We start from the raw sequence: 19,345 nt of genomic DNA, 5'->3' as shown, positions 1-19,345 counted from the left end.
AAGTTTACTTACACAGAGACACCGGTGTACATAGACTAGGCAATGTATACATGCCCCCCACCAGCCCGATCCATAAACACACTGACTGCTACATATACAGTCAGAATTTACTTTGGCTCCGCAGCTAAAACAGAAAATCAGAATACGTTTACAATACTGGCCCAGACTATTCTGAGGGCCCCATGAGGAAAGTGATCTACTAAGACTGATCGGGTACCTGCCCTGCTCCCCCGGTCCTCAGAAGTGCCAAGAGGTGGGATGATTCCTTAAGGCGGAACTTCCCCTTTTGGGTGGAGTTCCGCTTTAAGTCCCTATTTATACCCATACAATGTTATGCTTATTGGCTGATGCATGACAATGTACGAAAGAGTATTAACATTTTCCATGGGGCCAAAGGTTTGTTTTCTGTGCAACTTGAAAAAAAAAAAAAAAAAAGTACTTGTGTTTTTTTGGGGAATTAATGTGCATTTTGTTAACACATTGACTTTAATGGGAGTGCATGAAAAACGTATTAATGGATAAAAATCACATGAAAATGCAGACACACAAGTGTGGAAGGAAGCTTTAGGATATCCATAGATAAGGATGACAGACGCTAAAAGTGGTAGAACAGGTAGCGATCTCCTCTCTTTGGATGCCTGGAAAGAGAACTGGCTGAACGCTCAGGATATGCAATTAGTCAGACAGGTTAGAAATCCTTTTCTTATAACCACTTATCCACGTGATTAATGGCTCCAGCAGTATCCTCCTCCCCCTCCATTGATAAAAACACAAATAATTGGCCAAGCTGAGTGTTCATGTGTATGAGACCCCCTGCTGTGCGCCTGGAAGGTGGCACCTCACGTCTGACTGCCCCGGCTGCTATGATGAGAAGGTCCCATGAGTAATTTTGTCACAGGGATTTGCACGTTTGCTCCTAAGAAATAAAGTTACTTATTCGCCACTGAAATTGTTACTATAAAGTCATTCCAAGTAAGCTGCTGAGAAATCAGTGCGTTCGCCTGGCTATAAAATCAACATAATCATTAACGACTCATTCTATACAATGAATTAAGAAGTTTGCAGCTTCCCAGATGTGCAATGTGGCCGGATACACAACCTAAAGGAAGGCTTTTGGTAAAATCTACAATAACAAACAGAATTTTCTGCAGTCCATCACGTTAATATTGTAGCCCCTCCCCTTGTAATAATTCTCCCATTGATCCTGTCAATAGATCTGCAGATTTTTCAATTTAAGGCTTCTTTCACACTAATGCAATCTAAAAGTCGTGCAATTTTACCGCAATATTTTTTGCTGCAATTCTGACTGGACTTGAAGCAATGCCTATGGACCTCAAAATGCATTAAAATCGTCCCAAAGTAGTGCAGGGACTACTATGAAGTCGTTGCGACCTGAGGTCGCATAGATATGAACGGTACTCATTGGAAATCATGGGGAACTTCATTCGACTTTGCAGTCCAAGGACAAGTTGCACAAGTGTGAAAGGGGCCTAACACTCTGTAGTTTCAGCAACCAGTTTTTCTAATCTTTCGAGATAAAAATTTAACCCATAGGAATAAAAGTTGTAAGCATCTCTGTCAAGCAGTTTTCCCCAAAAAAGAAAACCGTGACTTGACTTGCTTTTCACAGTTTGTGTTGGACCACAAAGTATTTCCAGCATGCCTAGAGTTGGGGACTTCTACTGAACCATTCATGCAGTGGTGCCAGACCCTAGAGCAACCTTTCTCCCACAGAAACCCTAAAATTATTTTTTAGGTATTAGGGAGCCCTAGCCTGGTGGTCAGTGGGAAGCACGTCCCCTAGCCTGGTGGTCAGTGGGAAGAACGTCCCCTAACCTGGTGGTCAGTGGGAAGAACGTCCCCGACCCTGGTGGTCAGTGGGAAGAACGTCCCCTAACCTGGTGGTCAGTGGGAAGAACGTCCCCGACCCTGGTGGTCAGTGGGAAGAACGTCCCCGACCCTGGTGGTCAGTGGGAAGAACGTCCCCGACCCTGGTGGTCAGTGGGAAGAACGTCCCCGACCCTGGTGATCAGTGGGAAGAACGTACGTGACCCTGGTGATCAGTGGGAAGAACGTACACGACCTTGGTGGTCAGTGGGAAGAACGTCCCCTAACCTGGTGGTCAGTGGGAAGAACGTCCCCGACCCTGGTGGTCAGTGGGAAGAACGTACGTGACCCTGGTGATCAGTGGGAAGAACGTACGTGACCCTGGTGATCAGTGGGAAGAACGTACGTGACCCTGGTGATCAGTGGGAAGAACGTACACGTCAATGGTGGTAAGTGAGAAGAATGTACTGGACATTGGTGGTCAGTTAGAAGAATACACCCAATATTGGTGATCCGAGTAAAGAATGATATCCTTTTAGTGGTGGTTAAAATAACACTCTTACAGGCTGCTAAAAAGACTATTAGTGTCATACCACTGACTCTGCCATGTGGCGTTATACCAGGCACTATGTAGGAATCATCAGATGGGAGGTCAGTTAGTAACAGCTCACGGAAACTCTAGTAAACTCTGGAGAAACCCTAGAGTTTCACAGAACTTGGTTGAGAATGACTGGCCTAAAGAGTAAGACAGTCTATGTAACTGCTTAAGAATCACTGAAAAGACATTGTCTTTATGAATTCCATCATAGAACACTTTCACAATATCATGTAACACAAATGACCTCAGGGATTTCCAAACAGTTTCGGGCGTGACATCACTACTTCTTCAGGTAAGGCCCTATTGTTCTCGTCCAAAATCTAAAACAGCACACAGAAACTTCCCAGGGTCCAGGCCGGCCTTTCAGGATAAGATAATCTTTTACTGGAAAGTTTCCCCCTGCAGAGGTCCTGCACACAAGCGTAGTTCTGGTCAGTGACTGGCAACAGCAAACACGGAGTAAAGTTTTGCACCATGGAAGAATAAATAATACAGAGGGGGGAAAAAAAAAAAAAAGTATTGTTGAATTGACAATTCTTAAAAGATCTGAAAGCTGGATTCTGAGGGGGGGGGGGGGGGGGGAGAGTTTTAACATCCCACCTGATTCTTATTCGGTCGTTTTTAATTGAAAAAAATAAAAATGTAAAACTCTAAAATTTACTTACCCTATCTCACCATCACATGACCATCTGCAGCATTTCTTCTGCTTATGGTGATCTCTATGCAGTGGATGGGTCTTGTTGCTGCCCCTCGGGTTGTGGAATAAACACTGTAGTGCTAAGACTACAGGACCCTTCTAGGACTGTTTTCGCAACCAGTGGACAAAGTCTACATCACCAGGAAAGAAAGTGGGCTTTTCAAAAAGAATGTGGCCCACCACCAAACCATGGTTTTAGGTAAGAAATTAGGGCTTTTATTTAAATAAAAATATTGAATGACACACACATTTGGCAGCAGGTAACAAATAGCTCTCCTGAGAGAAAGCATGAATGTAGGATAAATGAGACTGATTGAAGATGAATTACTCCATGGTAACTGAACATACAGAGGTTAGTGAAGTCTAAACCATTAAAGCTTATGATGAGAATCTGTATAACATGATGTCCAGAGCTCAGTCGTATTTCTACTTTAAAGTGGTTGTAAACCCTTACATATACCTAGTGAAGTGACTGACCTCGGGTAATACAGAGATGAAACAAATCCTACATAGGTTGTATCTGTTTTTCTGCAGTCTCTCTCTCTTCTCTACATCTGTTCGAAGTGCTGAATTTTTAAAGCTTGTCTGAAAGTTCAGATAAGGGGGGTGGAGAGCTGAAAGAACACTCTGCGGAGCTCAGTGAGGAGGAGAGTTCTGCGAGTTAATTGGAGGAAAAATACACATCCCACCCCACACAGCACACAGGAACAGAGCTGAGGCTATCAAATCAGCTGGAGGTCCCACCCCTGACACCATTTTTCTCCTGGTGTCAGGAAAACTTGTCAGAAGTGATTCAAAAGGATAGCAGAGGAACAAAGCAGCACACAGAAATGACTCTTAATTGAGACAAGTACACACTATAGAGGGATGTGCATTATTCAAATTTCATGACTGAGGTTTACAATCACTTTAAAGACCCAACTAACTACCTATTTTGGACAGAGTGGGGAAGTGTTAGTGCCTTTGGGTTTTTATAGATCGGTTCTTATTGGGGAAAAGATCTCTTACTTCCTATCTACTTGATGGGGGTCATAATAGGAAAAAGACGGCAGGAGTTTGGCCTTCAAACACAGATCAGAAGCCTCTTTCCTCCACCAGACATGCCTGACAAAGGATCCGATTAGTCTAGAAGTAAGCATTTTTTTTTTTTTAGTTAGCTACTAAAAGCTGTCACTTTGGCATTACCGACTGCCTTTTCAAGTTGCATATCACCAATGTATGTAGAAATCTGGTGATGTAAATTACAGCTGGCAGACCAATGATGTCACCCTGCAGAGCGTATACAGAGAAATCCACAATATAAAAAGCAGTACAAGGAAAGGAACAGTCTGGTAGCCTGCCCTGCTCTCTAGAACTGGAAACATATCATTAGAGTGGAGACACCAGTTCCACCCAGTCTGTTCTCATCCCACCTGCTGCGACAGTCCAGACCACAAGTACAGAACTGGCCAACGTCTCCCTGATCTGTATACATTCCAGCACTTTACTACCAACCAGCTCGCCTGGCAGGAGACAGGCAACCAGCGGCACGGCTCTGTACAATAAATTCGCTGCCTAAATAATAGTTCAAAAGACCATCATAAGCAGGAGCAGCCTATCAGAAATCAGCTTTCAGCAGCTGCAACTAAAAGTCTAATTCTGATTGGTTTAAATAGACAGCCATGCTTTTCCTTTTCTCAGTTTCCACAGCTCCAAGGCTTTTAGGAAATAACTCAAATTCCCAAAAAGTTGGGGCGCGGTGTAATATCTAATTACTGTACATGTGAGCAGCCATGGCGGCTGTCAGCTGGTCACTGATTGGTACAGCTGACATCTCACACCTGTTATCATTGCAAGAATTCGTGCCCGTTCTTAACAATGCACCTCCTTGATTGGCCCTGTAAACCAGCCCTTAGGATTAGTAATTTTATAATTTTTTAGGCTGATTGAAAAGGGATTTTTTTCCCCATCCACACATGAGAGGAGGATAGAGGAATACACCAGTGTCCCGAATATCAGAATACCACAGACATCGGCTACAAGCCGCTAATCAACTAAAGTTTTCCAACAGTCCTGTTTGACAGAAGTCAATTGTTAGATCAACTTCTGTCTATCAGGAACAGCCATAGATGGATTGGAATTCGTCTGGATCAGCATCCATCTATGGGCATCTTAAAGCGGTAGTAAAGTCTATACTTTTTTTGTTTATGTTTTTTTTTTTTTAAAAAATGGGTCCCCTGGCAGCTTTTAAAGGGGTAGTATACTCACTCCGCCTTTTTAACTTTTACCTACAGGTAAGCCTATAATAAGTCTTACCTGTAGGTAAAATTAATACCTCTTAAACCTGCACGGTTTAGGAGATATTCACCCTGCATGCACCTGCTGACACCAGCGGCGCATGAGCTCTGAAGGTCCGGCGGACCTTCAAAGCTCCTTGCCGGAAAGTGAACTCCCGTGCGCATGCGCAGGAGTGACGTCATTGCGGCTCCGGACACTCACAGCGCCGGAGCCGCCGAACCCAGAGGAGACGCCGAGGGAACATGACAGCTCCCTTACCAGTGTCTGGGAGACCGTGTGGGGGCTTCGTTCTAATCTAAGTATTTCATAATATGCGATGCATACTAGCACATTATGCCATTGTCTTGCAGGGATTCTTTTTTTTTTTTTTGTACTCAGGGAATACTACCGCTTTAAGCCATAATGTACTAGTAGGCACTGTATACTAGTACATTATGACAGACTTACCTACAAACGCAGCCCTTCAATGCTGCACTCTCACTCTCTTCCTTTGTCCCTGGCCATCTTCACCCGGTCTTTCTTCCGGTTATGCGATCTTGAGCTGCATGATTGGCTGTACCAGGGTGACGTCACTCACAAGCATGTGCATGGGAATCATTGCAGTGGCACACAGAGCGGGGGCGCAAATGTGGTCTGAACTGTGCATGTGCAGCTCAGATCACATTACTCCATGACAGCTGGGGGGGTTTATGACAGAAGAGACTTTACTCATTTCTAATCTGACTTTACTACCACTTTAAAAGACCAGCAATTAGTGAACTGCTCATATGAATTGCATAGCAACCTAAACACGACTACGATAAAGATTCTCCCTTTGCAGCGTGGTGACCACTGCACTTTGCTTCAAGCTATATTAAACCCAGAAGCAAGCATTTAATATATTGCAGCTTACCAATTCTTAGGTGTGACGTCTATATTAGTTTCCATTTTTAGGCTCTCATTTAGGCCAGTAAGTCTGTTGGTTTTTCAGAAGCACAAGCTCCCCAGCAGAATATATAATTTTACATGGATGAGACAAACCATTTAACACTGACAAAGCTGCTTAAAGAGGTCATAACTGTAGCTGCTGACTTTTAATAAACAGACATTCCCCTATCCCCGGATCCAGCGCTGCCCTCACCTGGCCAGTTTCTTCACCGGGCTTCAGTCCCTGGCACCACCATGTTAACTATGGGCATCCAGCTGTGACTGCTTGCAGCTTCACAGCCAGCGGCACCATCTGATTGGCCCCGAAGCTTTTTGGGACCTGTGATGTGTCATGTTGGAAGAGGGGGGCGGGTACCTGTAAGAACCAGGTACACTCCCCCTCCCGCCCCACCCAAAAAAAAAAAAAAATGTACCTAATGTGAAGGAGGGGGGAAAGAGAAGAAAGAGCAGAACTTCTCCTATTGGGTGAAGTTACACTTTAAAATATCAGCTTTTATTTATTCATGCAATTTCAATTTGTTAGTGTATCTAAACCGAAAACATTTATTCTACCCCTGCCCTTGACAATGCTGCTTTCGGCTGTGCCTCCTGTGCTCATGCCTACAGAGGTGTGTCTCACTAATAAAGGGAAATGTGTTACTGGCCAGATCACCGGGCGAAAACATAAAGCTTTGTTCACATATCGGGATGTACATGCCTATTACCGGAAATTTTGCCAAATGAAAACCACATTTACAGTTAAAATAAAAAATTCCATCCTTCTCCCTCACTGAAGTCGAAGACGTTCGTCTAGTTGACCCCAATACCTATTCAATAATTAAGCGAATGTGCAAATTTTTCCAAAGGAAATTCTAGTGGTGTATGCCCAGCTTATGGCGTATTGTAAATGATACTGACCCTTCGATGCCAGTTACTCCGAGTCCTCAGTTTATTGCAGTCTCTGGGTTTAGGTGCTGCAAGGGGCTATTTTGTGAAATAGAACACATTTGTTTCCACGAAGGACTCAGAATAAAAAGTGCACGATGATCCCGATGGCAACGCTGACCCTGCCACAGACGCAGGCAGACCTATTTTTAGTGGGGTTGACATTTAGGACAGCACAGACACGGGGGCATCATGTGGTTTCTGCTGAGACATAATAAACCTCATAAAATAACCATTTGCTATTGTGCAGCCCCATTTTACGATCGCTCAAAAAAGTTGGGCAGCTCCACATTACTTGCACTGGTGTACAGAATGGAGTACAATCCAATCCATTGTCAATACTGACTTTCATTGGGGACCACACCTCCAGTGATGTGGATTTATGAGCACTAGCTGCCCACTGAAAAAAAAAAAAAAAAATATTAATAATTTTATTATATAATAAATATATCTATATTATATTTTTTTAGAAAATTATAAAAAATAAATTTATATATATATATATATATATATATATATATATATATATATATATATATATATATATATAAAGAGAGGGTGTGCACCTGCGCCTATGGGTTCTTAGATAATATTAAATATGTGCACCATAAATTATTATGATAGATATTAATTTGTGAATAAATAGATAAATATATTAAATTACTAAAGTGCAGCTGCAATAAACTCCTCCTGCCACAGAGCAGGTAAAGTAAATATAAAAAAAAAAAAAAAAAAAGAAGAAGAGGGGGATGTAAGAAAGAACCCCCCCAACCCCACCCCCCCCCCCCCCACGTTTAGTGCGCTTGCAACCTGTATATGCCCAAAAAAAAAAAAAAATTATATATATACACCCTAAATGTGCAAACAACTACTAAGTGCAAATATTGCTTATTAAACCATGTGTATTATGCAACTGTAAAAGTATACAAGTTAAATACAAATCCTGTAAAATAAATAAACAAATAAAAAGTGTCCACAATATAACAGTCTATGTGGGGTGTAAGGATTCTTTGGACTCTCACCCATATATGGTGTAATCCTTACACCCCACATAGACATCAACTTATATAATTTTACAGTTGGATGATACACATGGTTTAGTAAGCAATATTTGCACATATTAGTTGTTTGCACATTTAGGGTGTTAACTAATATATATATATATATATATATATATATATATATATATATATATATATATAGAGAGAGAGAGAGAGAGAGAGAGAGCAAAGAATCTGGAGAATAAAAATGGCGGTTGTTGCAATATTTTTTGTCACGCGGTATTTGCGCAACGGTCTTTCAAACTCAATTTTTTGGGAAAAAATAGATTTCACTAAATTAAAAAAAAAAAAAAAGTCAAGTTAGCCCAATTTTTCGTATATTGTGAAAGATGTTGTTACGCCGAGTAAATAGATACCTAACATGTTACGGTTTAAAATTGCCCACACTCGTGGAACGGCGTCAAACTACGGTACTTAAAAATCTCCATAGGCGGTGCTTATACATTTTTTAACGGTTAACAGTTACAGAGGCGGTCTTTTTCTAGAATTGTTGCACTCGCTTTGAAAATCGCGGCGATACCTCACATTTCTGATTTGAACACGGTTTTAATTTGCAGACTGACTTGCTTATACATTTGCTTTCATGCGCAAGCTCAAGGGGACAGGGGTGCTTTCAATTTTTTTTTTCCTATTCATTTTATTTTTAACACTTTTTTATTTTTTTTTTCAATCTGATCACTTTTATTGCTGTCACAAGAAATGTAAACCTCCCTTGTGACAGTAATAGGCAGTGACAGGTACTCTTTATGGAGAGATTGGGGGTCTAAAAGACTCCAAACTGCTGCACTGCACTTCAATGTATTCAAAATTCTGAAATCATCATGTATGAATACTGACGTTTTTTTTTTTTTTTTTTAAATCGGTGCCATTGGCAGCCGAGTAAACTGGAAGTGATGTCGCTTCCGGGTTACATGATCAGAGACCCGATCGAAGCTGAATCCGGCTTCGTTAGGGACTCTAACCAGCAGGCGGACATTCCGGCTGGTTGCTCGGGTCTCCCGGTGGGACAGGAGACCTGGGCAAAGCAGCGGAAGAAGGGGGGGCGGGACATCCCCTCCTGCTTGCTGGGATGACGGCCAAGCGACTGCTGAGTTGTTATCTCCTGAAAGCCGACTGCCGACTAAAATAAACGCTACCAGGATGATGCCTGCAGCTACAGATCACCCGGTACAACCACTTCTTCAAGCTGACGTACGTACAGTAGGTACATTGGTTTGCGGGAAGTGGTTAACCATCAGACTCTTGTCTGTAGCAGCCAATATCCTCCATCCTTCCCTCTGGAGGAGTAAAGTGGGGTACACACTATGAGGAAATCGGAAGAAAAATTCTGTACAAGGAACAATCGTTCAATTTTCATATAGTGTGTACACAACCTTCCACATCCCATTCAGACTTTCCAAACAACAAATTTCCAAAGGGTCAAACTCCCAATTTTATCTCTTGTGTGAACAGAACGAACGATTTTCCTTTAGGGCTGGTTAACACCCACAAAAACGCACTCCAGATCCGTTCTGGATGCATCTCTGCATGGGTGTTTTTAATGCATTCTGGTGCATTTTTGATGCATTTCAGATGTTTTTCCTATTTTTTCCACTGTACTTGAGTCCGGTGCATTTTTGATGCGTTTTACTGTGTTCCAGTACAGTCCAGTGTAGGTAAAATGCAGCATGTTCTACTTTTTTTCTGGAATGGGAAAGCCCTGGAACTGACTGCCCTGGTGTGAACTATGCCATTGGAAACCAAATACCCTACTTTCCATGCGTTTTTGATGCAGAAAAAAAAAACAAAAAACACTGGACTGCATGTGGTGTGAACTGTCCCTTAATGTGTACAATTTTCATAGCACAAAAATCAGATACAAAAAACTGCGCATGATCAGAAACAAGTAGAAAAAAAGCCTTTTTGGTATTTATAGAGAATGGTATAAAAATAGACTTTGGTATAATTATTACCATCCTCGGTTTCTACCTGCTGTGAAACATGGAGGAGAACTGGACGGTCATTTGTTCGATGTTCTTAAAGTGTGGATTGGGCAATGGAGACAATCCATCCCTGTACACACCTATGCGTTTTGTCGTGGAATCTCATTATTGTCTAGGTTGCCTGTTACAACCGATGCAACTCGCTTCCGCGCAACTTGAAAAAAAAGACGCAAGCCCTGCTATTTGTGCGTTTTTTGGTCCCATAGACTTTAACGGGAGCTCATGAAAAACGCAAACAAACAAGTATGACCCTAACCTTAGGCTGGCCATACATGTTCAATCCTCTTGTACAATTTTTCTTTTGATTTACCAAAAACCTTATAATAGGAGGCCAAAATAAACTAAACAGCTTTCAATTGTATTCAATTAGGCTGGCCCTGGCACTACATAGTTTAAGGTAAATCTAAAGGAAAATTGAACATGTATGGCCAGCCCCTTAGGGTCCATTCACACGGTCCGCTTCCGTTGGCGGACTCTGTGCTGCTCAGCGGGGGATTGATCCGCTGATCCCCGCTGAGCAGGCAGGCGACAGCTCCGTCTCCGATCTGTGTGCAGAGAGGGAGATGTCAGACTCCCATGCATCTCTATGGGGGAATCAGAGAGTGAACCGCCTGTGTGCTCTCATCCAATCTGATCCCTTGGATGGATGGAAAATAGGGTTTCCATCATTCCGGATTTCACAGACAGGATCGGAATCGGATGGCAGCGGGAGTCAGCGGACATGTCACCACTGACATCCGCTGCCCCATAGGGATGCATGGAGGATCCGATCAGGTCCGCCTAAAAAAACTGACAGGTGGATCTGATTGGATCGTTCGTGTGAATGAGGCCCCTTTCACACATACGGTCCGTTCAGTTCATCAGTTCAGTCACGTCAAAATGTATCAGTTTTCCATCCGTTTTTCGTCCGTTGTCAGACGTTTTTCGTCCGTTGTCAGACGTTTTTCGTCCGATCCGTTTTTTTTGAAGGATGAAAAATAGGGCATTCATCCGTTCAAAAACACGGACATTGACGGAAGCGGATGAAAACGGATGTTAACTGATGATCATCCGTTGTCATCCGTTTTTACATAGAGATACATTGATGTCCGTTTTTCATCCGTCAACGGATGGATGAAAAACGGACCATATGTGTGAAAGGGGCCTTAGACATTTCCAAAAAGAAGGTTGAGTTTTAATTACTGGGGTTGATTTATTAAAACTAGAGAGTGCAAAATCTGGTGCAGCTGTGCATGGTAGCCAATCCGCTTCTAACTTCAGCTTGTTCAAATAAGCTTTGACAATATTCCATGGAAGCCAATTGGCTACCATGCACAGCTGCACCAGATTTTGCACTCTCCAGTTTTAATAAAACAACCCCAGTAATTCAGGCCAACCAATGAGAAGTCAGCGCCCATTCGCTTTTATTACCCAAACTTATTGAAAGCTTTGGCCAACTTTTGGAGTGTAGGCATCTGATGGGGTTCTTCTGGAATGGGTGGCCCCCATTACGTACAACTCTGTATTCCATACCAGTGAATATATGTTGGGGATCTTCTGGAATGGGTGGCCCCCATTACGTACAACTCTGTATTCCATACCAGAGAATATATGATGGGGATCTTTTGGAATGGGTGGCCCCATTACGTACAACTCTGTATTCCATACCAGAGAATATATGAGGGGGGATCTTCTGGAATGAGTGGCCCCATTACGTACAACTCTGTATTCCATACCAGTGAATATATGATGGGGATCTTTTGGAATGGGTGGCCCCATTACGTACAACTCTGTATTCCATACCAGTGAAAAACCACTAAATAACAAACCCCTCTGTGGTTTCTGAGGAACCACAACCATCTGGGAGGACTTGTAGTTCCTCAGCATGCACAGACTCAACGATTGATTCAACAGGAAAAGTTTTCATCTTTGCTCAAACCCCATTACTGCGCTACGGATAACGTCAGCGCTACACCACAACAGCAAAGGACTAACCTAACAGACTTGACCAGCCGATGCTTCTTGATGTCCTCCTCGCTGAAGGAGAAATGCATGCTGGTCTTCCTTGGGACCCGCAGGGTACCCCGGCTTCTGGAGGGCATAAGTCGGATGGGGGGGTCCTCCGTGGTACCTTCACGGGTTGTAATAAAGTCCTCTGGTGTGCACTGACTGGGACTTCACTGGCAAAGTGCTAGCAGGGAGAGGCGTGCACACACACACACAGCCTGCAGAGTGAGGCACACACCTCCCTGCAGACAGCAGCAGGGGCTAGAAGTCCTGGAAGTGGATTACAGTGGAGGGCGGAGGTCTCATTACATAAGAGGGTTACTCCACGCCGCTTAACCCTTAGGCTACTGAGAAGTCTTTTAATGCCACGGGGCCCTAGAGGCATAAATAACATTCTTCCTGGCAGGAGACACAGGTATGAACACATCATTGACATGCGCAAAATCCATGCTGGGCACAAAATGTGCAACCTGAAGGAGGCGCTCTTTGGGTACTAAAGGAACTTCTCCTCCCATCGCTGCCCATCTGCTGAAACTTGCCTTAAAGTGACATCAAACCCTCAGGATTTTAAGCACGGATGTAATCACCAAAGCGTTCATTCACAGCAGATGCGCTGGGGTGCGTTTATCAGCGCTTTCCTAACGCATGGCAAAAAAAAAAAATGACTATGTGAATGCAGTTCACACCAGCGCGGTTCATTGCATTTGCATGCGCTACTTTTTTTTCAGTGCAGAGCGTTCAAAAGCACATCAATGCGCATAAACGCAACACACTGCAAGGAAAGAAAGAACGCAGACAAATGTAAAATGCACGCCAACACATTACCAAAGACGCAATGTGCATGCGTTAATGGATGCAATGTGGTGTGAATAAGCCCCTACTGAGTAAGCAGCCTCATCTTTTACACGCTGTTCAGCTCCAAATTGCATGACAAGTTGCACACTGCTGTCAGCAATGGAACGGTTCAAATCAATGCGACTCCGAATTGGCGGCGCTGCACGGATTTGAAAAAAGGTTCCTGCGCTACTTTTTGCATGAAGTCGCACGGATGTCATGCAAGTTGCCCCTGAAATTGAACTGACATGCGACTTTCAGATCGTGCTACTTCAAGTGAAGTCGCATTCACTGAACAGGAGCTTAATGATCGTATTGGCCTCTTTACTATCCAGAGCAATCAAGGCGCATAAACGCCACACACTACAAGGTAAATCAAGGCAAAAAACAGCAAACGCAACGCATGTAAAATGCACGGCAACACATTACCAAAGACACAATGTGCATGAGTTAATGGATGCAATGTGGTGTGAATAAGCCCCTACTGAGTAAGCAGCTTTATCTTTTACACACCGTTCATACCAGCAGCTCCAAATTGCATGACAAGTTGCACACTGTTGTCAGCAATAGAACGGTTCAAATCCATGCGACTCCAAATTTGTGGTGCTGCACAGATTTGAAAAAAGGTTCCTGTGCTATTTTTTTCATGAAGTCGCACAGATGTCATGCAAGTTGCACCTGAAATTGCACTGACCTGCTACTTTGAAATCATGCTACATCAAGTGAAGTCGCATTCATTGATCGGGAGCTTAATGATCGCATCGACCTATTTTCCATCCAGAGCAATCAGAATAATTTACATTACAATTGATCAATTTTGTTTGAAATCAATCTGTTCGATAATTCATAGATCATCCAATCATATGAAACGATTCTATGAAGAATCCTTCCATCAGATTGTTCTGTGTATGGTCCCTATTCGATCCTTGCTGGCTTTTCACTTGAAGTCGCACTATTTCAAAGTCGCATTCAGTGTTAGCCAGGCCAAAAGTGGAACTTCCGCTTTAAATACTCCTGACCCCCTGATATGCCACATTTGGCATGTCCTTTTATTTGGGAGGGGGTACCTAGATTTGACCGGTACCCGCTCCCACTTCCGCTTTGGGCCACCTAGGCAGCTGGAGCGGAAGTTCTCCTCTCCCCCTCCCTCGTTGCAATTTTCTGGGACATGTCAGAGATCACAGAAGATTGCCCGGCCACTCAGGACGCGCAGCGTGACTTGCGCATGCGCAGTGCGCACCCAGCTGTGAAGCCGCAAGTTATCAAAGGCGGGTTCCCACACTAGAGATGCCGGTGCCGCAGAGAGGAGTGAGGCTTCGGGCGGCCGCATCGCTGGATCCTGGGACAGGTGAGAGTGTGTTTATTAAGTCCTGGTACACATATGTGCGATGACAGACATTGCATGTGATTCAGAGCGCACTGCTCTGCAAATCACAGGTGATGTCTGTGCGATGCGAATTCAGCCATACAGATTGTATACCAGATATATATACAGATTGTATGACTGAATTCGCATCGCATTCGGACACAACTTGCACAGGACCCTTTTTTGGATCCGCACCAGAATCGGATCGCATGAGTGTTCACACCTACGCAATCCGATTCATGTCCGAACTGTCAGTTCGCACTGCAATATGCAAATTGATCTGGGGGTGTCGTTAACTTTGTAATGACACCCCCAGCAATTCGCATATGGCAGTGTGAACTGCCTGTGAGTTGAGTGCGAAGCGGGAACCCGCAGTGGATTCGCAGGGTTCCCGCATCGCAAGTGTGTGAACCGGGACTAAAAGTCAGTAGATACACTTTTTGTAGCTGCTGACTTTTAATAAACACAAAAAACGAGTGGAACTCCGCTATAATTATTGGCTATGTTCCATGGTTCCAGGTTTCCTGTCTCAGGGTAGCTCCTTTCTCTTGCAGAGTCCTATGGAGATACCCTTACAGGGGCTAGAGCTGTGTGTCCCTGCACTGTGTGCATCAATAGAAACACACAGCCCCATAGCCTAGGATGGCAAGGAACTCCCCTGATCCTCCCTCCTCTCACGCTCCCTTCTCCAAACCAACAGAATGAATCCAGACTGCACTGCTCACCATTAAAGCCAAACTTTAGCCTAAAATTATTATTATTTTTTTAAAATTTTTATGTAGAATAGTCGTGCGTAATCTTACATTCAGGAGATGATGAATCAGCGTCACCCAGACAGGAAGAAAGAGGCATCAATATAAACAACAAAACCAATGCTGGAGTCCATACATAATCCGCAGAGTTTATTAAACATCAGCAGAAAGCTAACGCGTTTTGGCGTACAAAGCTTTACTCTTCAATAAATTCTTAAGCATCCTTTAGGCCCCCTTTAGGAACCTTCAGATTCTGGGAGCGTACGCATGTCCCGGAAAATTCCCCGAAATGCACATCACACTTATTTCTTAATGACACCCCAAAGGCAGCTAGCAGATCCGTGTTTTTTGGTGCGAAAAAAAAGGGGGGGAGCTGCACACAAAGTTTTTTATCTTAACAGGTAAAACTACATTAAGACCCCTTTCACACTTGTGCAACTTGGGACTTCAAAGTCGCATGACAAGGCGTACCCATGATTTCCAATGAGTTCATATATGTGTGACTTCAAGTCGCAACAACTTCAAAGTAGTCCCTGCATTACTTTGGTCCGACTTTGATGCATTTTGAGGTCCATAGACCTCAAGATTGCACAAGCATTGCTTCAAGTCCAGTCAAAATCGCAGCAAAAAAACGCGGTAAAAATCACTGCAAGATTGTGTGACTTTTAGGTCACACAAGTGTGAAAAGGGTCTAAAGGAGTTGTACGGGCAGAAGGTTTTTTATCTTAATGTGTTCTAAGCATTAGGATAAAAAGCCTTCTGTGTCTAGCAGCCTCACCAGCACCCCCTAATACTTACCTGAGCCCCATCTCTATCCAGCGATGTCCATGAGTCCCTCAGCCATCAGGGACTCTGATAAACAGCAGCAGTGCCATTGGCTCCCGTTGCTGTCAATCAAAGTCAGTTAGCCAATCAGGAGAGAGAGGGGGCGACAGTTCCTGGTCTTAATGGACACAAAGAGCTGTGGCTCAGCTAGAGTGCCCCCATAGCAAGCTGCTTGCTGTGGAGACACTTGATAGGAGGGAGGAGCCAGGAGCAGCAAACAGGGACCTGAGAGGAGGAGGATCCGGGCCACTCTGTGCAAATCCAACTGCACAGAGGAGGTAAGTATAACATGTTTGTTATTTAAAAAAAACGAGACTTTACAATCACTTTAGAACACATGTGTCAAACACAAGGCCCGAGGGCCGAATCATGTGGCCCTCGCTCCCAGGGGAAGGGGTGGAAGAGAGATATGAACAGCCTGTGAAAGAGAGCTGATTCCTGCACACTGTGCATTACACACCTCTAAACCCTGCACTCCGTATGTAGCACACTGCTCAATACACACACCTGAACTCTGTATGTAGTGCACTTCTGAACTTTGCACTCTGTACATAGTGCACCCCTGGAACCCTGCACTTTGTATGTAGTGCACTTCTGAACTTTGCACTCTGTACATAGTGCATCCCTGGACCCTGCACTCTGTATGTAGTGCACTTCTGAACTTTGCACTCTGCACATAGTGCACCCCTGGAACCCTGCAATCTGTATGTAGTGCACTTCTGAACTTTGCACTCTGTACACAGTGCACCCCTGGAACCTGCACTCTGTATGTAGTGCACTTCTGAACTTTGCACTCTGTACATAGTGCACCCCTGGAACCCTGCACTTTGTATGTAGTGCACTTCTGAACTTTGCACTCTGTACATAGTGCATCCCTGGACCCTGCACTCTGTATGTAGTGCACTTCTGAACTTTGTACTCTGTACATAGTGCACCCCTGAACCCTGCACTCTGTATGTAGTGCACTTCTGAACTTTGCACTCTGTACATAGTGCACCCCTGGAACCTGCACTCTGTATGTAGTGCACTTCTGAACTTTGCACTCTGTACATAGTGCACCCCTGGAACCTGCACTCTGTATGTAGTGCACTTCTGAACTTTGCACTCTGTACATAGTGCATCCCTGGACCCTGCACTCTGTATGTAGTGCACTTCTGAACTTTGTACTCTGTACGTAGTGCACCCCTGGACCCTGCACTCTGTATGTAGTGCACTTCTGAACTTTGCACTCTGTACATAGTGCATCCCTGGAACCTGCACTCTGTATGTAGTGCACTTCTGAACTTTGTACTCTGTACGTAGTGCACCCCTGGACCCTGCACTCTGTATGTAGCCCATCCCTGAGCTCAGCACATACTGCACTCCTGGCATTCTATAGTACCTTTAAGATCCTCCCACTGTTAGTGCAATTTTGCCACACCCATGGTTCAGTGGGGGTCGTAGTTGAGTTCTTGTACCTATTCTTTGAGAAAAAAAAAGCCCTGCATAAATGTATATAGTCTTACAGACACAGCCGGCCCTTTGAGGACAACCATAAGGCTTATAAGTCACTCAATGAAATTCAGTTTGACACCCCTGCTTTAGGATAAAGAAACTTTCTGCCTTTACAATCACCTTAAGCTAATAAAACAAATTTTATTTCTGTATTATACATTTCACATCACTTCCTGTTCTACCGGAATCACTCATGTCAATAAAAACCTGGCAGAGGTGTTAACCCTTCCTTGTTCTATCTACAGCCAAACAAAAAAAAAAGTTTTGGGCTTTAAGGCTGAGCTTCCTGTATGCATTATAAAGTTTAAAGCTGAACTCTGAGAAAAGCAAATATAAAATATATTATTCATGTGTATTCCTCCTGAAATCTTGGTGTACATTGTGTATTTCTTCCAGATCTGTGCACTAATCCAGGAAAAACTTTTCTTTTAATAAAGACTGCTCACTGCTGCTCTCTCTCCTTGTGCAGGGTGACTGGTCTTGTCTCCGCCCCCTCCTGCAGCTTCCTGCAGACAGCCTGTAGTGGGTGGGGCCTGCTGGGCCCCTCCCACAGCTCTGCTCAAGCTATGACGGAAGTCATTGCTACTTTTACAAGATAATATCTGAGTTTGCAAAGGCATCTGAATCACACAAACTGTCTATTGAATAATATTTTTAAAGGGATGTTTTTGTGTTCATTTTCAGCAGTGAGCTGAGAGCAGATTCCATAACTGGGACGGGAAATAAACACAACGTACCACGCTGATTGTTCTCATGTTGTGTCTTACAGCAATATATTCGTCATGAAGGTTACACTTTAACATGATTCTGATATGATTAACAGAGCGTAGACCAAACAAATCGCACGCCGCACTCTACCTGCATGTTCTGTATGGAAGATAACATCACATGGGGGAGGGGAACACACACTGGATCTAGATATAAAAAGGTCACAGAGTGACACCATCATTCAGGGTGAAATAAAAGACACAATAAAGTCCAACCAATGGAAAAAAATTAAGGAATAAATGAGAATTGAAAACCTTCATTTACAGAAGACCAAACCCCAGACTGGATTTACAGCACGGATCTCCAAACCTTCTACAGAAAGGATTAGTTTACTGTCCTTCAGGCTATAGGGGGGATGGGCTAAGCCCAGTGGGAATGAACAATGCCCGATCTTTGGTAATAGGAGGGAGAAATTATTGGTGTCAGTGGAAAGAATAGTGCCCCATCATTGGTGGCAGTGGGAGGAATAGTGCCCCATCATTGGTGGCAGTGGGAGGAATAGTGCCCCATCATTGGTGGCAGTGGGAGGAATAGTGCCCCATCATTTGTGGCAGTGGGAGGAATAGTGTCCCATCATTGGTGTCTGTGGAAGGAATAGTGCCCCATTGTTGGTGTCAGTGGGAGGAATAGTGCCCCATCATTGGTGTCAGTGGGAGGAATAGTGCCCCATCATTGGTGTCAGTGGGAGGAATAGTGCCCCATCATTGGTGTCAGTGGGAGGAATAGTGCCCCATCATTGGTGTCTGTGGAAGGCATAGTGCCCCATTGTTGGTGTCAGTGGGAGGAATAGTGCCCCATCATTGGTGTCTGTGGAAGGAATAGTGCCCTATTGTTGGTGTCAGTGGGAGGAATAGTGCTCCATCATTGGTGTCAGTGGGAGGAATAGTGCCCCATCATTGGTGTCTGTGGAAGGCATAGTGCCCCATTGTTGGTGTCAGTGGCAGGAATAATGCCTCAAGGGTCGGATAAAGGCAATGAAAGGGTTGCAGTTTGGAGACCACTGTTCTAGAGGAAGGCAATAAAAAAT

At 44.0% G+C, this 19,345-nt stretch overlaps 1 protein-coding gene across 3 annotated transcripts in view; it reads right to left on the bottom strand.

Moving 5' to 3' along the window:
• Positions 1-19,345, bottom strand: part of PDE4A (phosphodiesterase 4A) — a 546,165-nt gene that overhangs the window by 203,783 nt on the left and 323,037 nt on the right. The window contains exon 1 of one of the 3 annotated variants that reach the window (XM_082256203.1): positions 12,268-12,447. The exons of the other annotated variants lie outside the window; for them this stretch is intronic. Within the exon in view, the coding sequence (XP_082112329.1) occupies positions 12,268-12,374 (107 nt within the window). The 5' untranslated portion in view covers positions 12,375-12,447. Of the gene's footprint in view, positions 1-12,267; positions 12,448-19,345 lie in introns of those variants that run through there. 3 annotated transcript variants of the gene reach the window in all.

Source organism: Pelophylax lessonae, assembly GCF_965119305.1.
Source record: "Pelophylax lessonae genome assembly, chromosome: 4".
Taxonomy (NCBI): Eukaryota; Metazoa; Chordata; class Amphibia; order Anura; family Ranidae; genus Pelophylax; species Pelophylax lessonae.
Note: the sequence above shows the minus strand (reverse complement) of the source record. Positions and strands in the feature narration are given on the sequence as shown.